The sequence below is a fragment of the Vipera ursinii genome (assembly GCF_947247035.1).
Source record: "Vipera ursinii genome assembly, chromosome: 4".
Classification (NCBI taxonomy): domain Eukaryota; kingdom Metazoa; phylum Chordata; class Lepidosauria; order Squamata; family Viperidae; genus Vipera; species Vipera ursinii.
This window is the reverse complement of record NC_139514.1, coordinates 38,819,585-38,846,188: the sequence shown is the minus strand read 5'-3', so window position 1 is coordinate 38,846,188 and position 26,604 is coordinate 38,819,585. Positions and strand designations below refer to the sequence as shown.

Sequence of the window (26,604 nt, the reverse complement as noted above, 5' to 3'; positions counted from 1 at the left end):
TTGTCCCAGGTCCTGCCAACCCTGCAGTTTTAAAGCATGCAAATGTGAATAGATAAATAGGTACCACTTAGGTGGGAAGGTAACAACATTCTGTGGCCTTGGTGTATAGTCATGCTGGCCACATGTAAATGTCTTTGGACAATGCTGACTCCGTCAACCAAGAAACCGAGATGAGCATTGTTCCCTAGAGTTGGACACAACTGGAAAGAGGAAACCTTTACCTAGCGGTCACATGATTGTAGTCTAGGCGCTTGACAATCAGATTTTATTTACAACTGGGTGCTAAGCAGTCTGCAATCAAAAGCTTGCCGCTTGCAATTTTCCCTGCTGGCCTCACCAGAAAATCATTGTGGAAAATGGCAGGGAAATTTGTAAACCGCTGTTGCCTGTTGGGAAGGCTTCCTCTCATCTCTTGGGCCTGGATAGAAGAGGTCCCTGCCATTTTGTGCCTGTTTGGATGTCAATAACCAAAAATCCCACTCTCTAAGCCTCTGCAGAGTGCTCCACAGATGTGTAGAGAGAATGATGTCCAGCTCTGTGCTTTCTTGAGATTGGCAGCCAAAATTCAAGCATGAATGCAGCCCTCTCTTCCCACCTCCGTAGAGTGCCCTGCAGGGACAGGGAGAGAACGCCCAACTCCATGCCTACTTGAACCATGGCAGCTAAAATCCAAGCATGCACACAACTCAGAATCTCTCCATAGACATGGAAAGGGATTCTACTCACTTGATGACCCGTGAGATTATTTTAACAAGTACAACTGGGAATGCTGGGATCATGGGTTGTTAAGTAAAGCAGTCACATGAGCATCTCACTTAATAATTGCTTCACTCAACCAAGACTCTGGTCCATTTGTGGTCATTAAGTGAGGATTACCTGTATCAAGGACCTAGGTGTTGTTTGACCAAGCTAAACAGAAATATAAGTGAAACCAAATGTTAACAGATGGGAATGGTTTATTAATACCAATATGGTAAATTGAAGATTACATCATTGCAGCAATTTTAAATCATTTCCTGAATATCATGCAAAGTATACAATTTGATATGATATAAATCAAAATTTCACATTATGAATAAGTTAAAAAAACTAAAACAAGTAGATAAATTTGTGTGTTTGTAGCATATTTACTAAATATGCAAACATGGAGAAATTTTAAAATATACCAATACTGGTATTAAATTAAGTGGCATGTGGTTTGTTGTGAGGAACAGATGTCAAAAGAAGCAAAAATGGTGATGAATGAGAATGTACTTTTGCTTACTTTGATATCTGAATATGAAAGTTGGATTTGCCAGGAAAAGCATAAAAATAAATTGAATGCAATAGGAATGAGGTACTTAAGAAATGTGTGTGGTAAAACAAGAAGAGGTAGGGTCAAGAATAAAGGAATGTGAATGAATGTGGACTGAATACAAAAGTGAGTGGCCGGTATGAAAGAATTTTGAGGTTATTTGTTGAATGGAGTGAATAAGAATTGAATTGCAAAATAAATCTATTGTAAGAAGTGTGAATGGGTTAAGAATGGAAAGACAGAGAAAATTGTAGAATGGTGTGGTTGAGATCCTAAAAGAGAGGTGAGATTGAAAGAGCAAAAGAGCAATGTATGAATGGACATCTAAGCAAAGGTGATTTGCAAGATAGAAATGCATGGAAAGGTACAATGAATGGTCTATGTATGGAGATGTTCAGTCATCCAGGTCTTAGTTATCCCACAGATGCTCTGAGCTGAAGAAGCTTCTTTGATGAGAAGCTAAACGTCTTCAAAGAAAAACAAGGAAGTCCTGTTGCCTCGTGAAAAATCATCTTTGGTACAATAAATGGTCTTGTGGTATAAATCAGATTTAGCTAATTTTCTTTCTTTATCTAATGAATCAAATTTCTTTAGGTTGCTATTTCTTATAGCTGTTTACATTTTGCATAATGTTGCTTATTCCAAAAGGGAATAGCTGTAACATTTGTGTGTATGTTTCACAAATTCTCAATATACAGTATATGCTTGAAAAAGCAAAAATTATTTGTTGATATGCCCTAAACCACAGGTCGGCAACCTGCGGCTCCGGAGCCGCATGCGGCTCTTTGAGCCGTCTCTTGCGGCTCCCAGCCGCCCGGTGCGCGCGCACCTCTTCCAACGGGCAGTGGTGCGCGCGCACCTCTCCAAATGGAGAGTGGCACCGCCCGTTTGGAGAGGTGCACGCGCACCTCCCCAAACCTTTGGAGAGGTGCGCGCGTACCTCCGCGTGAATGGGCAGCGGTGCCGCTCTTTCAGGAAGCCCGCCGCGGCCCGTCTGTGAAGCTGCCGAAAGCGGCAGCTTAGCAGACGGGCCGCGGCAGCTTCCGCAAAGAGCGGCGCCCCTGCCCATTCCGAGAGGTGCGCGCGCACCTCTCCGAACGACCGGAGGTGCGCGCGTACCTCCGCGCGAATGGGCAGCGGTGCCGCTCTTTCAGGAAGCCCGCCGCGGCCCGTCTGTGAAGCTGCCGAAAGCGGCAGCTTAGCAGACGGGCTGCGGCAGCTTCCGCAAAGAGCGGCGCCCCTGCCCATTCCGAGAGGTGCGCGCGCACCTCTCCGAACGACCGGAGGTGCGCGCGCACCTCCCCAAACCTTTGGGGAGGTGCGCATGTACCTCCGCGCGAACGGGCAGCGGTGCCGCTCTTTCAGGAAGCTGCCGCTTTCGGCAGCTTCCTCAAAGAGCGGAGCCGCTGCCCCTTCGCACGGAGGTACGCGCGCACCTCCCCAAAGGTTTGGGGAGGTGCGCGCGCAACTCCGGTCGTTCGGAGAGGTGCGCGCGCACCTCTCGGAATGGGCAGGGGCGCCGCTCTTTGAGGAAGCTGCCACGGCCCGTCTGCAAAGCTGCCGAAAGCGGCAGCTTTGCAGACGGGCCGTCGCCATCGGGCAACCGGAAACCGGTTCCATCTCATTTTTAAAAAAATGGCAGCCGCGTGCGTCCGCGCATGCGCAAAAAACCTTTTTGTGCATGCGCGTGCATGGACACACGCACGCGGCTCCCTCTTTTTTTAATTTGTGATGGAACCGGTTCCCAGTGGCTCTTTTTCTTTTTTAGGTTGCCGACCCCTGCCCTAAACATACATATTTACATACACGCGTACATGCATATATAAATACATAAATATAAGAACGCTTTTGAAGTAATTATGTCCATTTCAATTTTGTTGGATTTATATTAAACAGTTAGGCATTCTATACAGAATATCATTTAATTTTACTTCCTTTTGTGAGGTATACAAACACATCTATTACAATATAGGGAGGAAGATAATAGCAAACTTAAGACAATGATAAAGGAAAGGATATTTCAATGACATGAAAAATCAGAATAATTAATATTTTTAGTGATGGTATGAAACTATAAAAGCTGAATGTCGAGAAAGAGTAAGGGATAAGATAAATGCTTGTGATTTGGAGATGATAAGTAAGACTACTATGGACCATGGCATCGATTAGAAGATCTGGAAGAAATAAACATTTTGAAGCGTTGAATAGCAAGCAGCACTTCATATGCCTTGGCCGTTATGTAAGTCAAAACAGTTTGTCTTCAGAAGTTGTGGGTGCTCCATCACTGGAGGCTTTTAAGAAGAGGCTGGGCAACCACTTGTCTGGAATGGTATAGGGCAACCTTTTGGTCACCAGGGATCAGTTCTGTGGAGAAAGGCTTTTCCATGGACTGGAGAGTGCGTGGTTTTGTGTTCTGCCTGAATCCCACGGATGGGGATTTGCTTGTTTGTGTGGACCAATTGCTGGCATGCTGCAACCTGGTACCGGTCCACGGACCGGGAGTTGAGGACCCCTGCTTGAGCAGGGGGTTGGAATAAAAGACCTCCAAGATCCCTTCCAACTCTGTTATTCTGTATTCTTTAAGTTGAAGAAGGGAAAACAAAGGGAAAATTGGATAGACAAAGACAAGAACTTTACTGAAATATTCCTAGAAGAGCTGCAGTTTGTATCAGACAGATAAAAATGCAAGACATTTCTTACTGATACATTTAAACCAAAATAACAACAACAACAATAATTTATTTATTTATTTATTTTTGGGACTTATATGCCGCCCTATCTCCCGAAGGACTCAGGGCGGCTAACAACAATAAAAACAACAATACAAAAGTTAAAAGAAATTAAATAAACAGCCCCAATAAATAAGTTAAACTAAACAATTAAAAATTAAAAAACATTTTTAAAAACCTGTCGTCAGTCCAGATCAGCCTGATGAAAAAGGAAAGTTTTAAGGCCACGGCGAAAGGACCGGAGATCCAGGGACATCCGTAGCTTAAGGGGGAGTTGGTTCCACAGGGCTGGCGCTCCCACAGAGAAGGACCTCCCCCTGGGGGTCGCCAGCCGACATTGTCTAGCCGATGGCACCCTGAGGAGGCCCTCTCTGTGTGAGCGCACTGGGCGATGGGAAGTTGTTCCCGGCAGCAGACGGTCCTGCAAATATCCCGGGCCTAGGCCATGTAGGGCTTTAAAGGTAAGTACCAGCACCTTAAATCTCACTAATAATATTACTATTATTATAATTGTAATAATAATGTTGGCAGGGACCTTGGAGATCATCTAATCCAACCCCCTGCTTAGACAGGAAACCCTATACCATTTCAGACAAATGGCTGTCCAGTCTTTTCTTAAAAACTTCCAGTGTTGGAGCATTCACAGCTTCTGGAGGCAGATTGTTCCACTGGTTAATTGTTCTAACTGTCAGGAAATCTCTCCTTAGTTCTAGGTTGCTTCTCTCCTTGATTAGTTTCCATCCGTTGCTTCTTGTCCTGCTTTCAGGTGCTTTGGAGAATAGCTTGACTCCCTCTTCTTTGTGGCAGCCCCTGACATATTGGAACACTGCTATCTTGTCACCCCTTGTCCTTCTCTTCATTAGATTAGACATTCCCAATTCCAGCAACCGTTCCTTATAGCCTCCAGTCCCTAATCATAAATAAGTAATTAAACATAAATAAGTAATTAAAGCTACCAACAGTTTATAATCATTTTATTGTAGTACCCTGAGTTGCTCTGTGAGGGAAATGGGCAGTTTTTAAATATGTAAGTGAATAAGTAAGTAAGTAAATAAATAAATAAATAAGGTAATATATCATGTCAATACAATAAAACTTCAAATTAGCGTTCAATTTTAGGAGATCATAATTCCATGTATGCCTTAAATTGTATTTAAATGCACCACTAAAAATCCACTGGTATGGCAGCCTGAATATACTTTTCAATACTACCTACAGAAAATAAAAGTAGAAGAGTTGCATTTATATTCTTCTTATGAGCTTTCCATGATTATCTACCACTGGAATTAATGTTTATTAGTTCCAGGATTCTTACTTTTCTTTGTTTCCGCTCAAGCTTCAACAGCTCTACTTTTACTTTGTTGTTGGTAAGTTTTTCACAGAAGAAGTAATGGATAGATTGTTTTGGGGTTTTTACTTGCCAACATTTGGATATTGAGAGATGGCATGTTACTGGTTGATTAATTAGAGTGAAACATGGCCATTCATTCTTGTTTATAAATCTTTGTTCTGAATTTAGTCAGATTTCACTAGAAATAAATAAAATTCAGATTGCAAGTCCACCACCGCTACTGCACTAACTCCTCCCGCCACCTGTCCATAGTTTTTCCTTTCTCTTCATACGTATTGGAACTCAGACTGGTGGGAATGCCTTCACTTTAACTGCAGTGCTGCCTGATTCATCATGTCCAGTTATGCAAAGCGATACATAATATTGTAACTAGTTCGTTAGCACAAAGTAAATTAAAATACAATCCACAAAACGGTTAAAAATCAGAAGCAAAACAATTTCCCAAACGGTTAAAATATTCCAGAGCACAACACGCTTTGTGATAGAGATTTAAGCAGGTCCCAACAGCTTTTGATATGCTAGATCAGTGATGGTGAACCTTTTAGAGACCGAGTGCCCAAACTGCGACCCAAAACCCACTTATGTATTGTTGGGTGCCAGGTGGACATGGCCCATTGGCTGGGTGTGACCCATTGGGTGGGCATGGCCACGGTGGTAATGGCAGACTGGGTGGAACTAAAAAGTTCAATCAACCAATTCCAACTTTGCGAGATCTTTTTTTTTTCCCCACGAGAAGTTGAAATTAATTGATTGAGTGAACCTTTTTTTTTTTGCACATGGCGGCGGAGACCTAAAGTGAAAAGGTTTTATAAAACCCAGCTGAAGGCCTAGGACTGGGGCGACGGCACGTGTGTCCACAGAGAGGGTTCTGTGTGCCACCTGTGGCATGCGTGCTACCACGGCGCTAGATCATAAATAGTTATAAATTGTCCTTTTTTGCACCCCATAAGATTCTGCTTTTGATAAGTTGCTGGCAAACACTGGAAAATACAGGATAAAATTGCTACTGTGCTGTATAACCTGAATAGGAAAAGAAGAACAAAAACAAAAATGCACTCCTTTCTTAAATGATTTGCTACTAAGTAATACTTAGTAGCAAGCAAGCTCTTAAAATAAAAGGGAATTGTTGAATATGTGAAGGGAAATAAGAAATAAAGCACGTAGCATCCTTTTTAAGATGGTAGCAGGTTTTTAAATTAATCACTGAAACTAATCATTTAAATCAGGCATATCAAACTTGCAATGTCATGTGACATCGCGTGACGTATCGCGACTTTTCCCCCATTGCCGGCAATGGGATGGGCACGGTTTTGGCATGATGCATACGGCCCGTGGGCCGGCAGTTTGACATGCCTGATTTAAATGGCATCAAGACTTTGCAAACTTGCCCTTTACAATAATACAGTTAATTGCTTGAAGAGAATGGCCAAAAGATTGAGACGTGTTGACATAATTGAAGTTTTGTCAGTCTTTCCCCCCCGCCTGGCCTTTTATAAAGGATATTTCCATTTGGAAATTAAATACAAATGCTTTAACTAGAGGAATATGTGACGTCAAATTACCCTTGTCCTGAATTAGTTTTAGAAATTATATCTTTTTGACATCTAATTTCCCAAGTTCTTAGATTGTGTTCCAAAGCAAGAGCCTTGGCATTAAGAAGTTTTGTGTTTAAAGAAAGGAATAGAATCGTTGAAAATCAAAAGTGGCGCTAAAAGCAGTTGGAAAATACATTTCTGTTAATATTGTTTGGCAGAATTCTAGAAAAAAATATGGGCAAGGAAAATGGTTCTAGAGTTATGCTAAAATATGTGTGTTTATTTCCAATCCCTATTCAACATATATTTTAAAAAATAAATAGTCTTTATGTGTAAATGATTTTAATTGAAAGGAACTTATTGCATATATTTATATATTATATACAGGATACTTAACAGTTTATGAACTCTTTTGAATGTCAATATTTATACATAAGTATGACCTAAAAGATGTACTCCATGTAAATTCTGAAACTTGGTAAAGAGAGCCCAATTAAACAAGTCAAAAACATTGTACTTACTCATTTATTTAGAAGTAGTTCTCAGGTTACAATCCCTGTTCAGTGATTGTTTGAATATATGTTTGCTAAATGAGGAGAACTTATGACTGATCCTCAGAGCTGCAGCCAACGATAATCAGGTGTGAGTGAGGAAGTTCCTGCCTTATTTAAAGAACAGATTCTTGAGTATTCACCATCCAAGACAGATCTTTGTAACACAAGTATTTGGAAGCGTGTCATGGCTCAAAAGAGATTTTTGAGGACCTCTAAAAACAATTATTGATGCTCACTAGTCTAGAAAAGTTTACAAAATTGTTTGGACTCCATCAGCTCACTGTCAGGCATCTTGTATAATAAATGGAGGCAATTCAGCATCATTTTTCCCCCACCCCAGAGTGGTCAATCAACCCAAATAATTTCCTACTTTCAAGAACTTCTGGTACTTGAGTCATTGCCAAGTTGAAAATATACTGATGCAACAGAACTGATGAACCCACTGAAATATGCCAAGCAACAGAAAAAGAATCAATAAAGATTCTGACCAAACTATGTCAGCAAATCTGAACAACAGCACAGGCTGCCCCAAAGATTGGAAAAGAAAATTCAATGTTATAATGCCAAAAAAAGGGAAATTGTACAGTATCCTTAATACCACATGCTATCAAAATAATGCTTAGGGTTGAAGCAGGCAAAACTTCAGGTAATAAATTCCTGGTTTTATTTATTTTTATTTCTTAAAAAAAATAGAGATAACGCTTTTCCTACAGTAGTACTTCAGTTATTTTATTTTGATTGAAAAAAACATTTAATTGTTTAAAAAACATGGTCCCGTTTAATTAAATAAAACTATAGTTCTAGTAAGTCTGACTTATCGCTTACAAAGCAAAAGTATTTTATGTTTAGATTCTCATAAGATAGGTGTATCTTCCATGAGTTGCCAGATTTTGTTAGCTTTTTGTTGTTACTTCGTATAACCATATGCAACCATAGGAACTAATATGGCTAAAGATACAATTATTGCCTGTGCAAATTCGTTTGTAGGCTTGAATTAATCAGTTAATTATTTATCTGCAGGTTTCTGGTTGAAATGAATAAGTAAAAATACCAGTACTTAATTTTTAGGTGAAAAGATTGCTCATCCTGGTTTGCATAAAACTCCATGCTATTCTGAATGTAAAACAACTTGTTTGAAAATACTATTTTTCTTCACATTGAAACAAAACCAAACCATCCAATAGTTAATAGCTCCCTTTATTATTAAAGGTGACTAAATGGTGGATTATGGACAAATCCAATTAAGCTGCTGTAATAGGTTGTATCTAATGATGATCAAAACAAGTGGTAGAACCGATGACCCCTTTCTCTTCCTACAGATTCCGCATTTCCTTCAAATCTCACCTAGAGCACATTTTGCAGTCACAGGAAAGAATAGAGAAAGATAACATCTTCAGAAGCCTATTTATGTGCTGTGTAGTTCTTTTTTAAAACTTCAAACTGTCATTATGTAATTTTTTTTTCTTAAGCTGATGTTTTAGAGTGTAGTTTTCACATATATATCACTTTTTATTGGATATCTATAATACAATTAGACCTCTTAAGAATATAAATATTTACTTTTGCAGATGCAAATAAGAAGTATATTTAGGGAACAGCTTTTAAGGCATCTTGGGGAGGTAGAAAATATTGCTTGTCATATCTGTCAGTGTTGGCTACCTTTATAAAGCAACCAACCTGAGTGCTTAGATTTTCTCTGCAGGACTTTGTCCTTTTGCAGGACTCATGTAGAAAATATCACATAAGTGCACAGGTTGTAGTTAGGTAGATTGTATTCACCTTCTAACTTGCTAATGGGGGCGGAAGGGGAGGATTATTTAGATGGTGAAGAAAGCTTTTCCAAATCTTTTATTACAAAACTAATTGTTGCTAGGAGGAATGAGATTAAAAATGCTTAATTTGTGTGTGTCGTTTCGGTGGCATTTTAAAGAGAATGTTCTTACCTCTTTCCCTTCCCCATTTCTCCATGGTACTGTGCTCAAGTTAGGTCTGAGAAGCAAAGCTATTGGAAGAAATTTCATTTTGTTCCCTAATTATTATGCTGGCACTTGGAAGATAATTTTTCCCTTCATGCACTGCCAATTAATATGTAAATGAGCTGATAAATATTTATATCATGATTTAAATTATGCAGGGAGTGCTTTCAGTGTACTCTGCAAATGAATTGTTCATGGACTTCAAAGTGCTGGCTGCTGTGCTAACGAGGGGAGATTTGCATAAGGCCCTAATCAGGCGCATACTGATTAAGCTTCATTATGGAAACTGCCAGCTGCAATCTTTGTTTCTATTTTATTAAAAAAGGAGAACTTTTCATGCTTCAGTCGCCTTGACAATGTCAGACACAGCTAGTAGGAGAGACTAAAAGTCCACAGAGCAGCTGAAGTTTCACTGTTCAGTTGAAGATTGCTATGGTGTAACTGAAGTTGTACTTTTCCTACACCTGACCCCCCCCTCCCTTCCTTCTTTTAAAGAGTAATAGTATATGCCTTTTATTTTAGAAAGTATTTTTTTCTCTTTCCTTGGATTACCTAAATCTTTAGAAGATTGCACAACAATGCTGGACTGCAGCGACTATGTTTTAGGTGGGTATCGGTTCCACTGACTTCTTGCAAGCATGTAATATGGAAATAGCGGTTGTTAAAATTGACTAAACATACAGGCTTAATTGCATATGTAAGATTGGGGGATGCATTTGAAATGTTGAAATCGTGTCAGTGATTCAGTAGCAAACGCCTTCCCCATTCTTTCATTTTTCTTCCAGAGAATCTTACTCTTCAGCATTGGAGAAATGGAGTTGCTCATGACTGTCAAGAATGGAAGCTTACAGAATTGTAAATTTTAAAACATTTGCTTCTTGACAGAATTTAAGAATTTGCTTTCTTGTATTATATTACTGTATCGATTCTAGGGTGTTAAGAGAATACTGTCATCCATTGTAGCTTCATCAGTTCAACTTTTATATTTTATATGTGTGTGAATATACCTGAACTGAAGTCATACTTCACTATTTTTTAAAGCAAGCAAACACTACCGCCAGCCATTGCCTTCCATGCCAATGTTTAGCTACTAACACTATCTCCTAGTTTAATTTCTATTAAATAAAGGGTTTTTATTTTCTTTAAAAATACGTTTTTAAAGTTAATAGAGTTTTCTACCTCCAGGACTTTTAATATTTAGCATTTTTAAATTTATGAAAAAGGATTTAGTTACTTCTAAATAAAAACAGCAGAGATTGTACTGTTTTTAGAATAATTATTTCAAGTTCTTTGTATTTGGATTCATTTTTAAACGTGATTTTTACTTCAGTTGTATTCAAGGGATTTTCATCTGGCCGTTTGAAATTTTAATGATATAACCCTTATCTGACAATATTAATTAATATTAGCTGAATATATAGATTTCAGTGTTAGGACCCTTCTTATTTGTTTTGAAATGGTATGTGGTTGGCTAACTTTAGAGCATTAGAGATCTGTCACAATACTATTAAGAATGAATCTATAAGTTAATTAGCATATGACTTCAGTACTGCACCTGTTATTTCCCATCCTTGCTTCTTTAGAATATGATTACTTTAGAATAAAAACTTGTTTTAGTGCCATGATAAAACATGAGATTTGCTGCATTTTATGAAAGAGATAAGGACATAGTTAAAAATGTGAATTGTTCTACCATGTGGTATTGAAAGTAAGGTGCCTTATAGCCACACCTTTCCATTAAAAATACATTTGTCTCGTACTTTTTTACATTCTTCTTTAAATTAGACTCGTCTTGCGGATTATAGCAGGATTCCAATTCTTCCTGAATGTTCAACTTATGTTGGTGAGCCGGATGCCTTTGGGAGTTCACAAGCAGTTCGTGGAGGTTCTGTTTGCTTTTGAAGTCCTCTTGAGCTACTTAGTGTTACTATATCATGTGGTTGTAAATTCAGTTCAGCAGTCTGTAATAAGGCATAAGGGATTATCTGTCTTCCTTCAACTAACTTCTGGACAATGTGAGAGCCTAAGTGCATCCTCTCATTTTGAAGTACATACATCATTTCTTGCTCTTCATGATCATTTTTATACTCTTATGGTAATACATCCCATTAAACATGTTTCTAAGGTGAATCCATTGAAATTGTGTGTGTGTGTGTTTGATGCAGTTTAATAAATTTAAACTTTTGGAATAAGCATAGAATATTCTGTTGTACAAATGTGTTTATAATTGGTAGAAAAAATGATTTTTGCAGATTGATTCCTTGTAAATAAGACACACTGCATAGTTTACCTGTAGATTTATACTGCAAATATTCAGAAAGTATTGGGGCATATTGTCTGTGTGTATAATATATAAACCATTTTGATTATTAGGCCAAGGTGTAATCATGAGGAAACTGGACTTTTAAATCAATGAATTAGCTTCATGGTGGACAGTACTTTACCATCATTTTTCGCATGATTTTGCATACTGACTGTTACTATATGATCTGGCTGTGTTTTGTATTATTCAGATAACTGCATGCATGATGCAACAGTAAAGTTTGCATTATTGGGGAAACAGTAGCTGCTGAAAAAAATCCCCTGTTCAAAGAAGAAAATGATAAAGCTAGGATGTAACATAATATACAGACACACTCATTTGTATATAAGTACACAACATGGCATTTTCATACTAAGAGTGATAGCCCAAGCTTTGTGATAATTTATTTAAATTTATTAAACTTGTCCACATACTTTGACTGAACCTTAATTGGAAAAAATATGCTTTTAATGTTCAGTGTGTGTTTTCCCATGCTCTATTAAAAGATTATGTTCTGAAATCTGCTAATTTATATATAACAGTAATTTAAATTTACATTGAAAATTAGCATATTTCTTCATGAGCTGTAGTTTCCTATTCTTGTGTTTCTCCACCACCATCTTGCATGCATAACCCAGTTTTGCCCCCAAATTGCCTTCTAAACTTTGGAGAAAATTAGAGAGATGCCTGACGTATAAAAATACGACAGAATGGAATTTGCCAATGGAATGCAACTTTTGGAATAAGGCCAAAGTTTTAATTCAAAAATCTGTTTTGCTTTGTTTAGTGCTGTATTGAAACAAACAACTTCATGGAATTTGGAATTTGAAATAATTTTATAATAGTAAGAAAATACATTGGCGATGTGGAATATAATTTAATCAGGTTTCTAAAGCTTCATTTTGTCAAGTTATATGCTTTTTTTCTCCTACCTCATATTTCTCTTATGAAAAATGACAGTATTTCCCTAAAAGATAACATTTATATGTTACTTATTATTTTCTCGAGATTTGTTTGTGCATCTGTTAAATTATGTGAATTATTTTGTTTCACATATTTGGAGGATTTGATTTTTCTTGGCAATTTTCACTGCAATTTTAACAGTCTTTACTTATAAATAAATACTTTATGTTGTCCTAAAATGCCAGTCTCTATACTCTCCTAGTGATTAACTGTTTCTAGTTTTTGCCTGTAAACTTCTATAGAGGTCTGAGAACATCTACAGGTATCTATTGTACAAAGTTTGTTGATTATTTGAACTTTACAGTATATGTCACTCACTGAGATAATTGGGCCTATCACTTTACTAAAAACCCATTTTAGGAGCCTGTCATTCAAGCAGAGTAACAATTCAGGTAGACATTCAAATCCAGATATTACTTTTGTCCTCTGATTTATGATTACCAGGTTGATTGACAATTGGCCCCATTGCTTTCAGAAATGGATAGCTATTCTTTCTACCTAGTATGAATAGATATGGGGGAAATTGCAACAGAAATAAACACAGGGCTTCTTGTACCAGGGATATTCCCTCAGCAAAGGGTACCTTCCCTACCCAGTATCAATTTTTACAGAAAAATTGAAGTTCATGAGAATTTAGTACATTAATGAAGGTGCAAACGACAAGTGGTTTTGTTGAGTGGTTTTGTTTACTTTGTTTTTTCATAATGTTCTAGAAAAATTACCTGGATTGTAATTAAAACTGTAAATGTGCCATAACTGGAAAGATGAAGAATGGATGGTATTTTATAAAGACTACAAATCTGTTGGCTACAATATCATTATTTCATACCATTCCAATAGAAATCAGTTTGCTTGCAGAAAAGAATCTGTTCACAACTGGAAGGTGATGAAACAAAGTTAAATAAAGATCTAGGGTATAATGAATGATAGTACTAGAAATGGGTTCAAAGTTGTTTTTATGATTTAGATCTTTGTTCTGTCATTTAAGTGTCAGGAACTGTTCAGTTTTATTTTCTTGAATCCTTTTTTTTACTGCTAGAAACACATAGAACTTTCCTACTATCAGCACAACGTGTAAATATTGTATTGATATTAAATGGTAATTTTTGTATTACCATTGAACAATGACAATATTGGGGAGATTTCAGTGTTAGAGAAGGAGTTATTTTAAAAAATAAATGTTAGGATATGTCATCACATTCAACTTACAGTAATGCAGTTGCCCAGTGATAGCTTACATATCTCATGGCAACTTCTCAGAAGATGTATCTGTATTAGTACAAGAAAGGGGATTGGCACTGGGAAAGTTATGGTGGAAGGAAAGTTAAACAGCTTTGTAAAGTTGTATAAGAATTTCACTAAAACAAATTTTAAATAAAACTTGGTAGAAAATGGCAATGAAACAAAATATCAGTGCAAGGCTACTTGTTTAGCCAATATTTTTATTTATTGCCGAAATAATTGCAACTATGAAACATAATTCTTATTTCAGTAGTTTTTTTTTTAATAGTAACTAGTATTTAAAATTTCATAGTCAAATATGGGGATTTTTATGACCTGGTTTTCTTTTAAAATACTGAGTGCAAACTTAACAATTAGGATCCAGTGTACTATAGACAGATAAATAAAAATGTTATGATTACCACAGTCATAAAGATAGAGTCACTAGGAGTATTTTCTCCTAACTCATTGTCTTTTTTTGTTTGTTGTTTGCTTCTGATGCAGACTCAAGAATGAATACTCCGTCAGAAACCAGTAAACCTGTAAAAATGGAGAGCGGGGATGGGGACACAGGTACGGATTATATAGTACTTAGATCAGATTTCTTAATAACACCACAATAATTACATGATCAGATTTACTTGATTTCTATTTTCCTGTGTTCAGTATGGTAATATGTTGAGCAAGCCATCTTTGCACCAATGCCTTCGGGAAAGGGCGGTATATAAATCTAATAAAATCTAAATCTAAATGTGTTTTAATAATAGATGTACATTTTATCCTGAAATATAAAGGGCTGTCCTTATTAATTCCTCCATTTAGATTTGTGTTTATCCAATACATACCTCCTGTTCCCCCCCCCCATGGTAGAGAACTTGTTACATATAAAATGTGAAGTTGGTAATCTGCTGCTCTGTGTGCTTGTTGACATGTTTGTGTTTGCTGTTATGAATGAAAGAATTTCCCTTTGAGTAATAGAAGAGTGCAGAAAAATATTGAGAACCTAGATTTCAGTTCAGTAGCTGTTTTTGAGTTTAGCCAATTACAATAGTGATTTTACAGTGATAACAGTGCATCCCAAAACGTTCTGCTTTTTAAAGCTGTTTTTTGACATGTAAAACAACTATTTTAACTGACACTATAAAGATAGGTTATAATATTTGCAGTGTGAGTTGGTAAAGAAACAGTCTCAACAATAACTTTTAAGAATTTGTATTGAACTCATTTTTCAATCTGTATCTGTAATCTTCAGCTGTTTTGAGTTGCTATCTGTTTTTCTTTACTCTTTCCGTTTCTTTTTTACACTGTAACTGTACATAATATTTTGCTTTTGTCTGAGTACAACCATTTTTTTATTTTATTTTTATTTTATTCTACTACAAAGTGATTTTTCTCATTTGATTTAAAAATATTTTTAAATAATTTCTAGCCTTCATAACCATTGCTAAAGGTAATCTTACATTGGTTTGGAGAAATATAAGTTAATAAAGAATAATATATGAAAAGGGAGGCTTATTATGATACACTAGGAATTGATTGGTTATTCCCTGAAGAAATGCTTTCTTTTTATAAATTGCTCAGTAATTTTGTCTACAGTTACATTTCTGCTTCACCCAGTATCATAAACATTTTAATTAAATTGTAAATTAAATGAAAAAGAGGTCACTGAATTATATTCAGGAATAGTATGGTTGAGAAATAGAATGAGGCTTCATAATATCCTTAAGCCATATTCTCTGATCCTAATTTTAGTCAAATTATATCCCATTCTTTAAATTTCTCAAAGGAAATGGCCAAGAGGGTTCTTTCCCTCTTGGCCATTCCACTGAGAAGGACTTAGTTTCAATTATGCAAATGTGTGTGTGTGTGTGTGTGTGTGTGTGTGTGTGTGTGTGTGTGTGTATTACCTTGCTCCAGTGGTGTGCTGATAAATATACAATAAGCACAAGCCACCAAACAACTGATGAAAGCTCTGCTCTTAACTGACTCACAACATTCCCCAAAATGTAACAATTGGCCCTAGTGAGTTGGTTCTGGCACATCTCTGCCTTGCTCATACTAATAGTTTAGTATGGGAATATGCGCAAATTGCTGTTGCTACTTTTTGGACTATGGACTGAATTCATGTTTCTGAATAAGATGAACATTCAACCATAGCTGAGTTAAAAATGTTTTAGTTGCTTTTATAAAATATCTGTGTAGATTTCTATAGATTTATAAGATCTCAAATACTCATATCAGGGTTGTGCTGGAGAAAACAGATGCTAAACTGAAATTCATGTTCTATAAAAATATAAGGCATTTAAAGTCTCTAGTCATACTCTTTTCCTATTATACTCTTGGGACAGAGATTTCTTTAACAAGATTTATTGAAAGGTTACTGTAATTTCAGCAATTGGATGACTTTCACTTTAGAAAATAATTTGTTTTTCAGTTTATTAGGACAAACAGTTGTTCATCCAAATGATGCTCTTGTGAACTAATGAGCTGACTGCTTCCCTTCTCCCTCCCCAAGATAACTGAAACATGCAAATTGTTGTTTCCAAATAATTTCCTGATTTTTTTCTTATATTCTGAACAAACTATTACAGTATTAGAAGCATAATTATAAATTAGAAAATTATAACCAAGCATTTAATGTTTCACTGGTCAGACAATAAAATACATTATTTGCTTTTTTTACTTATCTGTGAATTTATATATTGCTTACTTCAAAAATTGTAGGCAATTTATACTTAAGAACAGCAACAACAACAACAAAAATCAGTACAGAACTCCATACAGCCAGACTAAAGATTCCCCTTGAGTAGTTGCCTCAATTGTTTACCTCTTCTACATCAAGCACTTATTGAAAAAGTAGAGACTTCTGGAGTGGTCAAAGTGTATTTGGATTTTTTAAAAAAATACTGACACACACACACACACACACACACACACACACACACACACACATTAAAAATGACTAGGACCTTCATTTGGACCTGGAAGCCAATACGTAATCAGTGTAGTTTCTGCAAATACTGGTTATTCTAGTGTTTGCAACTGGAGTTAGTATCAGCCATAACTTCTGACTTGTCTTTAATGGTTGCCCCATGGAGAGTGGGCTGTATTAATCCAACCAGGATATTGCTAGAGCTTCACGTCCAGAAAAGGCTGCAGACCCTGGGCAGAGGGTGTCCTGACTATGGCACCCACTTGCTTTTTCAGCAGGAGCTTAAAGTCCAAGGGGATCCTTAAGTTGTAAACCTGCTCTTTTAAGGGAAGTGCATCCTGACCAGAGCTAACGATGGAGCAATTCTGGAATTAGAGGGCTTTTGAACAAACAAAACTTCCACCTTGCTGGGATTCTTGCTAAGCCTATCATCCAGTCCCTCACAGCCTACAAATACAAGGACAGGACTTCTTCTGCATCTCCTGCTTGACCTGGGGTGGAAATGTACAGCAGGGTGTTATATACATACTGATGGTATGTCTTCCTGAACCAACAGATAATCTCTTCCAGTGGTATCATGTAGATCAAGGGTGTCAAACTCAATTTCATTGAGGGCCGCATCAGCATTGCAGTTGCCCTCAGGGGGCTGGGTGGGTATGGCCAGGGTGGGCGTGGCCTACTGGGTGGGCATGGCTAGAGTGTGTATGGCCTACTGGGTGGGCGTAGCCAGCTCTACATGGTTCGCATCAAGGGTGCCTATGGGGGCCTGGGCAGGAGTGGGACAGATCTGAGGATCTCTGGCAGAAGGAGGGTCTCTGGGCCAGGGCCAAGGCAGTGGGGGCCGTTCCCTCACTGTTTCCAGGATGGCTTCGTGGGCCACATGAAACCACTTCGCGGGCCGGATTTGGCCCCCGGGCCTTGTGTTTGACATGTCTGATGTAGATACTAAAAGGGAGGAAATGCTGAAGAGCCATCCCTCCCCACCAACTTACTGAGACCACCTTCTTGGGAAGATATGGAATCACTGATTGATAGATTTGCCCCTGAGAGATAAAGCAGGACAAAGAGCAGCACCCTCTCCCCATCTAAATGGATAATTTCTGGTGGCTGAAGAATTGCCCCAGTTTTGGGGTGACATGTTGAAACTATACTGTAAAAGTAGGCAGGACTATGTCAGGTCATTTTTAACAGGAACCAATGAGAATTGGGTTCTGTCTTCATACCTAAACCCTGACTGATAAAATGCTTCATCTAGCACCTTCTCCATATTTGATAATAGAAAAGATTGGAGATGGGTAATAGTTGTCCATAATGGCTAGGCTAGAACATGGTCTCTTGAGAAGTCTTCTCCACCTCTTCCAAGTCTAGCAATGCCATTCCTTCCCTCAAAGAAGCATTCATTAGCATCTAATGTAGTTTCTGTCTTCTATCTAGTTTCGCTAAAAGTTGCTAAATCATATATTTGAAAATCTACAAAGTTAAGATATTTTGTTGAAGCCATATATTGGGATAATAATTCTTAATCTGTCTAATGTTCATATTATATTCATACATTGTATTCAAATAGAGAAAGTAGTACTTTTCTATTTCTTTCCAAGAACAGAAATTCTGGTTATGTTCAGCCTTGAGGAACTTTTAAGTTGAAAAACATGTTTATTCCTGCCTGCATACCCAGTTATTCCATGCTTGGAAAAATCAATTTGGTGCAAAGTGTTCAAGCATCATAATATATTGTAAATGAAACAAATATTATACCTTTTGTATTTTCCCCCCTTTTGCTGTATTAACATTTCACATTTCCACGATCACTTAATTTCTGTGATCTGGTTCTGTGTTGTATTTCTTCTGTATCAGTTGTCCCAAAGATGCTTTTTCAAAAGGCAACTGGACTTCTTTTGTTTTCTTTGAAAAGGTACCTTTGGGATGACCTGGATGACTGAGAATCTCCGTAGACATTCTGTATCGGTTGCATGACTTCTAATGGCTGAAGAGCTTTTGAGATTTTTTATGACATGTTGAAGGCTGTACTATAAAAGTAGTCAGGGCTATTGCCCAGTACTGCAAGAATTAAACCATTAATTGCTCCTCTTAAATTGCCTCAAAAATGCAAAAAAAGGAGTCTAGTGTTTTTGCTTCAACCTCTGGAGCAGGGGTGTCAAACTCAGTTTCATTGAGGGCCGCATCAGCATTGCGGTTGCCCTCAGGTGGCCAGGGTGGAAGTGGCCTACTGGGTGGGCGTGGCTAAAGTGCATATGGCCTATTGGGTGGGCATGGCCAGCTCTACATTGTTCGCATCAAGGGTGCCTATGGGGTCCTGGGCAGGAGTGGGACAGATCTGAGTGTTTCTGGCAGGAGGAGGGTCTCTGGGCCAGGGCCAAGGCAGTGGGGGCCGTTCCCTCACTGTTTCCAGGATGGCTTCGCGGGCAGCATGAAACCACTTCGCGGGCCGGATCCGGCCCCCGGGCCTTGTGTTTGACATGTCTGCTCTGGAGGAATCTAAGGACTACAAAAAAAAATCTTGTGGGCTGCATGTAGCCCCTAATAATTTGGTCCTATGCAATTTAGTATATAAATAAAGATACTATATTACTATCATATTTTGAAATAGCAGCACTACTTCAACTTAATTTCAACAGTAGTGAGTTTGAGCCTTTCCCTTTCATCTTCTCTTTCTTTTCTCTTAATTTCTCTTAATTTCATGAATTATTTTATTCAGGCAGCTCTTTTTTTAATTTGTAATATAAATGGAAATGTTAGAACCTCTTTTATGGATACAATATTTACTCTCATTTTAAGTTTTTAAAGTTTTTTGTGTTAATATTTTTAAGTGATTTTTAATTTCCCTAACTATATTATTCAAGTGTTCTCATTACAGATAGTCGTTGACCTACAACAGTTTGTTAGTGACTATTCAAAGTTGCAACAGCATTGAAAAAAATGACTTATGACTATTTTTCACATTTACGACTGTTGCAGCATTTTCATGGTCATGTGATCAAAATTAAGATGCTTGACTTGTATTTATGATGGTTGTGGTGTCCTGATGTCATCTGATCGCCTTTTGTGATATTCTGACAAACAAAGTCAGTGGGGAAGCCAGATTCAATTAACTACCATGTTACTAACTTAATAACCACAGTGATTCACTTAACAATTGTGGCAAGAAAGATCATAAATGGGGCAAAACTCACTTAACAAATATCTCCCTTAGCAGCAGAAATTTTGGGTCAGTTGTGGTCATAAATTGAGGATCACCTGTATTACATTTTCAATTTGTCATTCCTTTTATATTTCCCCAAACTTATGAATTCATTGAGTTTTATTTCATTTATGAAGTGCTACATAACACTTGAGAATCCAGTATTGGATAAAACCCTTCTGCAATATAGTATGTGAATCCTTCACGTACTGAGAACATCTTCCAATTGCCTATCTAAGGATGAAGAATGAATCATTTTAATAGTGATTAGTTAGTGGATGATCTGAGAAGTTGCATAGCACTTTTTTATTTTTGTTTGGTTTCAGAATAAGACTTCTTTGTTTCTTTCATTTTTAAGGTATTATACTTCCTTTGGCAAATTAGCTTCTATAATCTACTAATTGTCTTAAATCATGCTTTGTGTTTTATTATGTTCATCTTTATTTACTGAATTTGTATTCCTGCCTAATTGGATTTTTAAGTTTTATGATGGACATTTTAGTAGCATTATTCTATTGTAAGTTATTAATAAGTGACTTTAAAATAGAACAGTAAATATGTAATATTAAAAAGTTGCCAAATACCAAGACTTAAAATACAGGCTTTTTTTTTTTAATCCCATTTATATCCCGCCCTTCTCCGAAGACTCAGGGCGGCTTACAATTTAAAGCACAAATCAATGTGCTTAGCAATAGCCTTCATTCTATGTATATGCCTGCTTATTAGGGCTTTCGCCCCCCCCCCCCAAGCGGCATTATTACAAAGTCAGCTTATTGCCCCCAAGATTTTGGTCTTTGAATTGCTACTGGGATTTTAAGGAACCAGCAATTTTTTCAGAATTGTCTTTTAAGAAGAATTTTAATTGGTTATAACTTTGCTTTTCTAGGCACACAGACAAATGGCCTAGACTTTCAGAAACAGACTGTGCCTATTCCAGGGGCAATTTCCACAGCCCAAGCGTTCCTTGGACATCTTCATCAGGTAAGCATTTTTTTTTCTTTTATACAGACTCTTGAAAAAAGTCACATAGATAATTTTTATGTTCAGGATTAACACAATATATAAGGCTATCTTAATAACTTCTATAAAATTTGCCAGATTCAGGAAATACTTAGCAGCCAATATGTGGAAGAAAATTGAAAATTGCAATGGAAACACAAAAATGCCCACTTGTTTCTATATAAAAAGAGTATATCATGATCATGTAATGTGTCCATTGGTACGGTGTCTCATATTGCTATTGGAAGGAATGCATGCATACATGAACATCTACACAAAACTGCACAGTGTCCTTAGCATATGATACAATTGCATATATTAAATAATTGCATATATTATGATCATTCATAAGGTTTTTGGAATATAAGTGCTGTCAAAAAGATAACAATTAACAGAGCAAAGTAATAATTTTAAATTGCCTTTAAACCGAAATTCAGCTAAAAGTTGTTACATAAAATTTTATTTTTCAAGAGTGGACTAGAGTCTGCAAATCATGATAATTGTTACTACTGCTTGAACTATTGCTTATTTTCAGTTTCTAGGTATAAGTGCTATCGATAACAGTTGATGGCTTTGGGATACATTTGATTAATTTGTCTAGAATGATCCAACTATCGTAATAGGATCATTTTAATAAAGAGAATCAATTTGATGCAGTAGTTAAGGCATTAGGCCAGAAACTGGGAGAACATGAATTTGAGACCCAAGTTCAAGTTTTAGATATAAAGCCAGATGGGTGACCATGAGGTAAGTCACATTCTCTCAGCTGTAGGAAGGAGGCATTGACAAACCACTTCCAAAAATCTTGCCAACAAAACTGCAGGGACTAGTCCAGGCAGTTGCCAGGAAGTCAACACTGACTCGAAGACATACATGCACACTTGTGCACGCACACAGAAACACACGACATTTGATCATAAGCAATAAGTTTGAAAAGTTTCATGCCTTACTAGGTTTGATTTCACTTGACTGGATTTATGTACTTGGATAGGAAACATTGGTAATTCAGACATTTGATTTCAAAACCTCTTGTTCTCAGACACTAGAAACCTAAGTGCTAAACACATAATTAGGGGTAGTTAAAAAAATGCTAGCAGAAAAATTTCTAGTAGTCATCATGAATGAGGTGAAGGATTTTGATACTGAATTTTTATTTTAATTATTTTAATTTATTATTTTTTTGTTTTATGAATCAAGTAGTGTTTGCCAAACATTGAGGTAACTAGAAATAGAGGAAGAGATAGCACAGTGATTGTATATACATTAAAATATTTCAGTAAAACTATTTTTAAAGTGGCAGTTAATGATAAAAATAATATTCCGTTCAAGGTTCTTATTATCAAAAAAGAAAAAAAATCTGAATTAGGAGTCTGCCATTTAAGAGTGAACTCTCCATTACTGAAAGTATTTGAACAAAAATAGTTCCTTGGCTGTTTCTATTGTCATATTCATAGTAGGATGTCAGCTTTTTAAAACCCATGTTTAAACGAGTTAAATGAAATCAGGAAGTTAGTGTAGTGCAAATAAGGAGAGAAAGAAGAGTTTTACATTCTCATGTATCACACATTTAAACCTGTAACTTAAATCATAATTTCACAATGTGCTGGCATTTGTAAATTGTTTGATTATATGGAAACTTTTGGCTCTCTTAGAACATCTAATAAAGCAAAATTATCTATTAATACATTAACTTTGGTAAGATAAAAAGACATAGATTTTGGCTTGCCTATTCTCTTTCTGTGTAGCATGTATTTTTTATGTGATTACATGGAGGTTCTTGCTCAAAAGAATTGACTTTTACATACTAATTAAAATTGCTCATTTTAGTGTACTGCCAAAATTATACTTGTATGTTGGAGTAGGAAAAAGGGAATGAGTTGAGAATTCCAGTTGTTTATCCAATTCCTGATCTTATAATAGTGGGCTAATGCCTCCTTAAGTAACACCAGCTGCCTGCAATTAGTGCAGGTTCGAGTCCCACCAGGCTCAAGGTTGACTCAACCTTCCATCCTTCCGAGGTAGGTAAAATGAGGACCCAGATTGTTGGGGGCAATAAGCTGACTTTGTAATAATGCCGCTTGGGGCCCCCCGAAAGCCCTAATAAGCAGGCATATACATAGAATGAAGGCTATTGCTAAGCACATTGATTTGTGCTTTAGATTGTAAGCCGTCCTGAGTCTTCGGAGAAGGGCGGGATATAAATGGGATTAAAAAATAATAATATTATGTCAAGAGGCTTTTAATGTGGTGGGAGGTTAATTTGTCAGACCCATCACTTGTCAACTCCAAAAGCAAACCCTGTCTTCCAATCCTGAGGAGCACATAATAAATGTTTTCACTGTCTTCCACAATAGAAAGTGAATCTTAATTTAGAAAAGTTAGCAGATGTTTCCCTTTTGAATTTATTTAACAGATTTTATTTATTTTGGAAATCTTACTATAACCTACAATAGATTGCCCCTTCTCACATTTACTCTTAAGTGGAAAACAGTTCTCTTTTTTAAAAAGGGGGGTGGGGCGGTTCAATGTTATCTGTAGGAATGAATGGTTGTCGGGTACTTTTCTCCCATAAAAATAAAGAAAGGCATGATCTTTAACATCCATCCCCCTGGAATAAGGCTCATCCCCATCCTCCTGTCCTTCTGTAAGAGCCTGAATATCTGGCTTGTCCGAGTAACACACTGGAGGTGGCTGCTGCACTAACTACCTGACCATACCTCCCCCTGTGCAACCTGCCCTCTACTTGCCCATCTTTTAATTCATATTGCTGTGCTTTATTTTTATTGTTTCATTGTCTTATTACAGTATTTTTATTTTTACAATTTTACGTTCTACTATTGTAAGCCACCCAGATTAGCCCCACGGCGAGATGGGTGGCAAATAAATTTTGTCTGTCTGTCTTAGGGATAACAGTGGGCTTTAGTATATCTTCTTTGTTGTTGTTAATTGCGAAACTTGTTTCACAAGATCGATTTGTCTTACATTTCTATTTGTTTGTCTAACACATGTTAGAATTTTCTGAGAATTTAGGTGGTAATACTTGTCCTATGGAATATAGGGTTGCTTTTTCCCCAACTGTCTTATTACAATATATTGTATATGAAAATGCTTAGGAAATAAGTCACCTGTAGTAGAAAGTACAACAGACCTAGTTCACGTCACAGTAAAGTGTTTTTGTTTTGTTTTTTTTGTTAAAAAAGAGAGACTTAATTCACGGTTTGAGTTAAAATAAATTGTCCTATTTAATTAAAACTTGTTTCAGTAACAGTCTGTTCTTCAATAGCAAAAGCATTCCTGTACTTGTAAGAACGTTCTCAGATACAAAGAAGAAAACAAACCTAAACAAAAAAAATGTGGTTTCAGGAGTTTACTGTATTATAGTAGTTATGTGTACAAAACTTTGTATACTTGTCACAGAACACCCTGATATTTCCTAGCGTGTTCTATGTTATCCCAGGATGTGCTCATCCAACCATTGGGATGGTTTGAGGCCAATATGCTTAAAGCACTGTCTCTACTGTGCTTCCTAATAGAATTTCCTTCAGATTGAACTTCAGTCCTGGTGATTTTCTGGACATAGCCATATATTTCCTGTGCAAAACATAGAAATTATTTGCCTCAACTTCCAAGCCCAGTTCAGGTACTGCAATCTATGTAGCATATAGCTGGTACTACTGTGAAAATTGCTTAGCTTAATCAAGTTTGGTTATGCTTCTTAGAGAATATCTTAATGAGATGTGCAGGAAAAATATTTTCGTAAACAAAATCAATGCAATTTGGCTGGTTTAGCCTTGAGTCCTATAATGTTCACTAAAACTGAAATGTGGTAGAATATTGGATGTTTGCGGCTAATGAAACAAGGCAGTAATACACAAAATGATCAGTGATAAGGTATATGCATGTAGGTGATCAAGGAACATTCATGAAAATTTACATAATGCTACACATGCATCAATTTTAACCAGTACACATATTGGAACAATTCAATAATTTTGTCTGTACTACCTCTAGTGAACACCTTCCATTCATCCATTGTCCACTGTCCCTAAACTTTGTGTGCTGTTTAGTTTTTTTTTTTAAGTACATTTTAAGATCACTTAGAATAGAGGTCCCTAACCTATGGGCTGCAGCCCACTACCAGGCCATAACCTCTTGGCCAGTGGGCTGCATGAGTGGCTGGCCAGTGTGTGTGCATGTGCCCATAAAGGTGCCTGTTCCTTCCTTTCCCACCATGCTGTCAATCCAGAAAAGTTGACGACACCTGATTTAGAATATATATAAATTTGTCACTAGGCAGTAGGTATAAAAGGCTTTTGCCATCTATATACTACTAAACTCTTGTGTCTAATTGTTTGTAACCTTCAACCTTAGCCCACTGCTCCAGCCTTGGTGGAGCAGTGGGCTAATGCCTCCTTAAGTAACACCAGCTGCCTGCAATTAGTGCAGGTTCGCATCCCACCAGGCTCAAGGTTGACTCAGCCTTCCATCCTTCCGAGGTAGGTAAAATGAGGACCCAGATTGTTGGGGGCAATTAAGCTGACTTTGTAATAATGCCGCTTGGGGTGTGTGTGAAAGCCCTAATAAGCAGGCATATACATAGAATGAAGGCTACTACTAAGCTTGTAAGCCGCCCTGAGTCTTCGGAGAAGGGCGGGATATAAATGGAATTTAAAAAAAATAATTGGTGAAATGGTGCATCATAGGAGCACCGTTTTGGAATCAACATACCGGTACATCAGATGGACTAACTTACAGAATGCATATAAAACCTGTGGGATTAAAATGTGGGGAAGTTGTGGCAGCTTTAGTGGCTGCACCGTCACAGTTAGCTGTAGTTACCTGATAATGCCAGAACGTTTACTGCCAGTTTCCTACAAGGAATCTCAATGGGAAAACTGGCAAGAAGTCAGAAATTGCTCCCATTCCCACTGCTTTTTGCTCACCCATAGTTATTCTGCCTTTTTGTTTAGGTAAGGAAATATTTCTGAAATGATAATCCAATGGGTCACAGTTGTCTTGTTGTTGTTGTTGTTGTTAGCTGCAAAGTCGTGTCCAACCCTTCATGACCCCATGGACAACATTCCTCCAGGCCTTCCTGTCCTCTACCATCTTCTGGAGTCCATTTAAGCTCACGCCTACTGCTTCAGTGACTCCATCCAACCACCTCATTCTCTGTCGTCCCCTTCTTCTCTTGCCCTCAACCTTTCCTAGCATTAGGCTCTGCTCCAGGGAGTCCTTCTTTCTCATTAGGTGGCCAAAGTTTGATCGCCCTTGGACTGCAAGGCGATCAAACCGGTCAGTCCTAGAGGAGATCAACCCTGACTGCTCTTTAGAAGGCCAGATCCTGAAGCTGAAACTCAAATACTTTGGCAACAATTGTCTAGTTAACTATAAAATGTTTAGTGATAACATATTGTATTGTTTTTAAGTTCATGTAGTTTGCAAGATTAGTTGGTAAAATGACTTTGCATTCTTGCAAATGTAGATGCTCTATGGTTCAAATTGATATCCAGTTCATAATTTTATAATAAAAATATATGCTGTAAAAT

The 26,604-nt window shown here is 37.3% G+C and overlaps 1 protein-coding gene and 1 long non-coding RNA gene across 2 annotated transcripts in view; both read left to right on the top strand.

The window, feature by feature from the left end:
* The window catches only part of POU2F1 (POU class 2 homeobox 1), a gene marked incomplete at its 5' end in the record, with an annotated part of 111,678 nt that overhangs the window by 52,516 nt on the left and 32,558 nt on the right, over positions 1 to 26,604 (top strand). Inside the window, 2 exons of the mRNA XM_083361900.1 lie at positions 14,430 to 14,498; positions 20,943 to 21,037. Coding sequence (XP_083218026.1) covers positions 14,430 to 14,498; positions 20,943 to 21,037 — 164 coding nt within the window. The remainder of the gene's footprint in view (positions 1 to 14,429; positions 14,499 to 20,942; positions 21,038 to 26,604) is intronic.
* Positions 10,002 to 11,468, top strand: LOC310639905. The gene is made up of 3 exons (XR_014492429.1): positions 10,002 to 10,045; positions 10,225 to 10,294; positions 11,225 to 11,468. It is a non-coding gene; the product is annotated as an uncharacterized lncRNA (long non-coding RNA).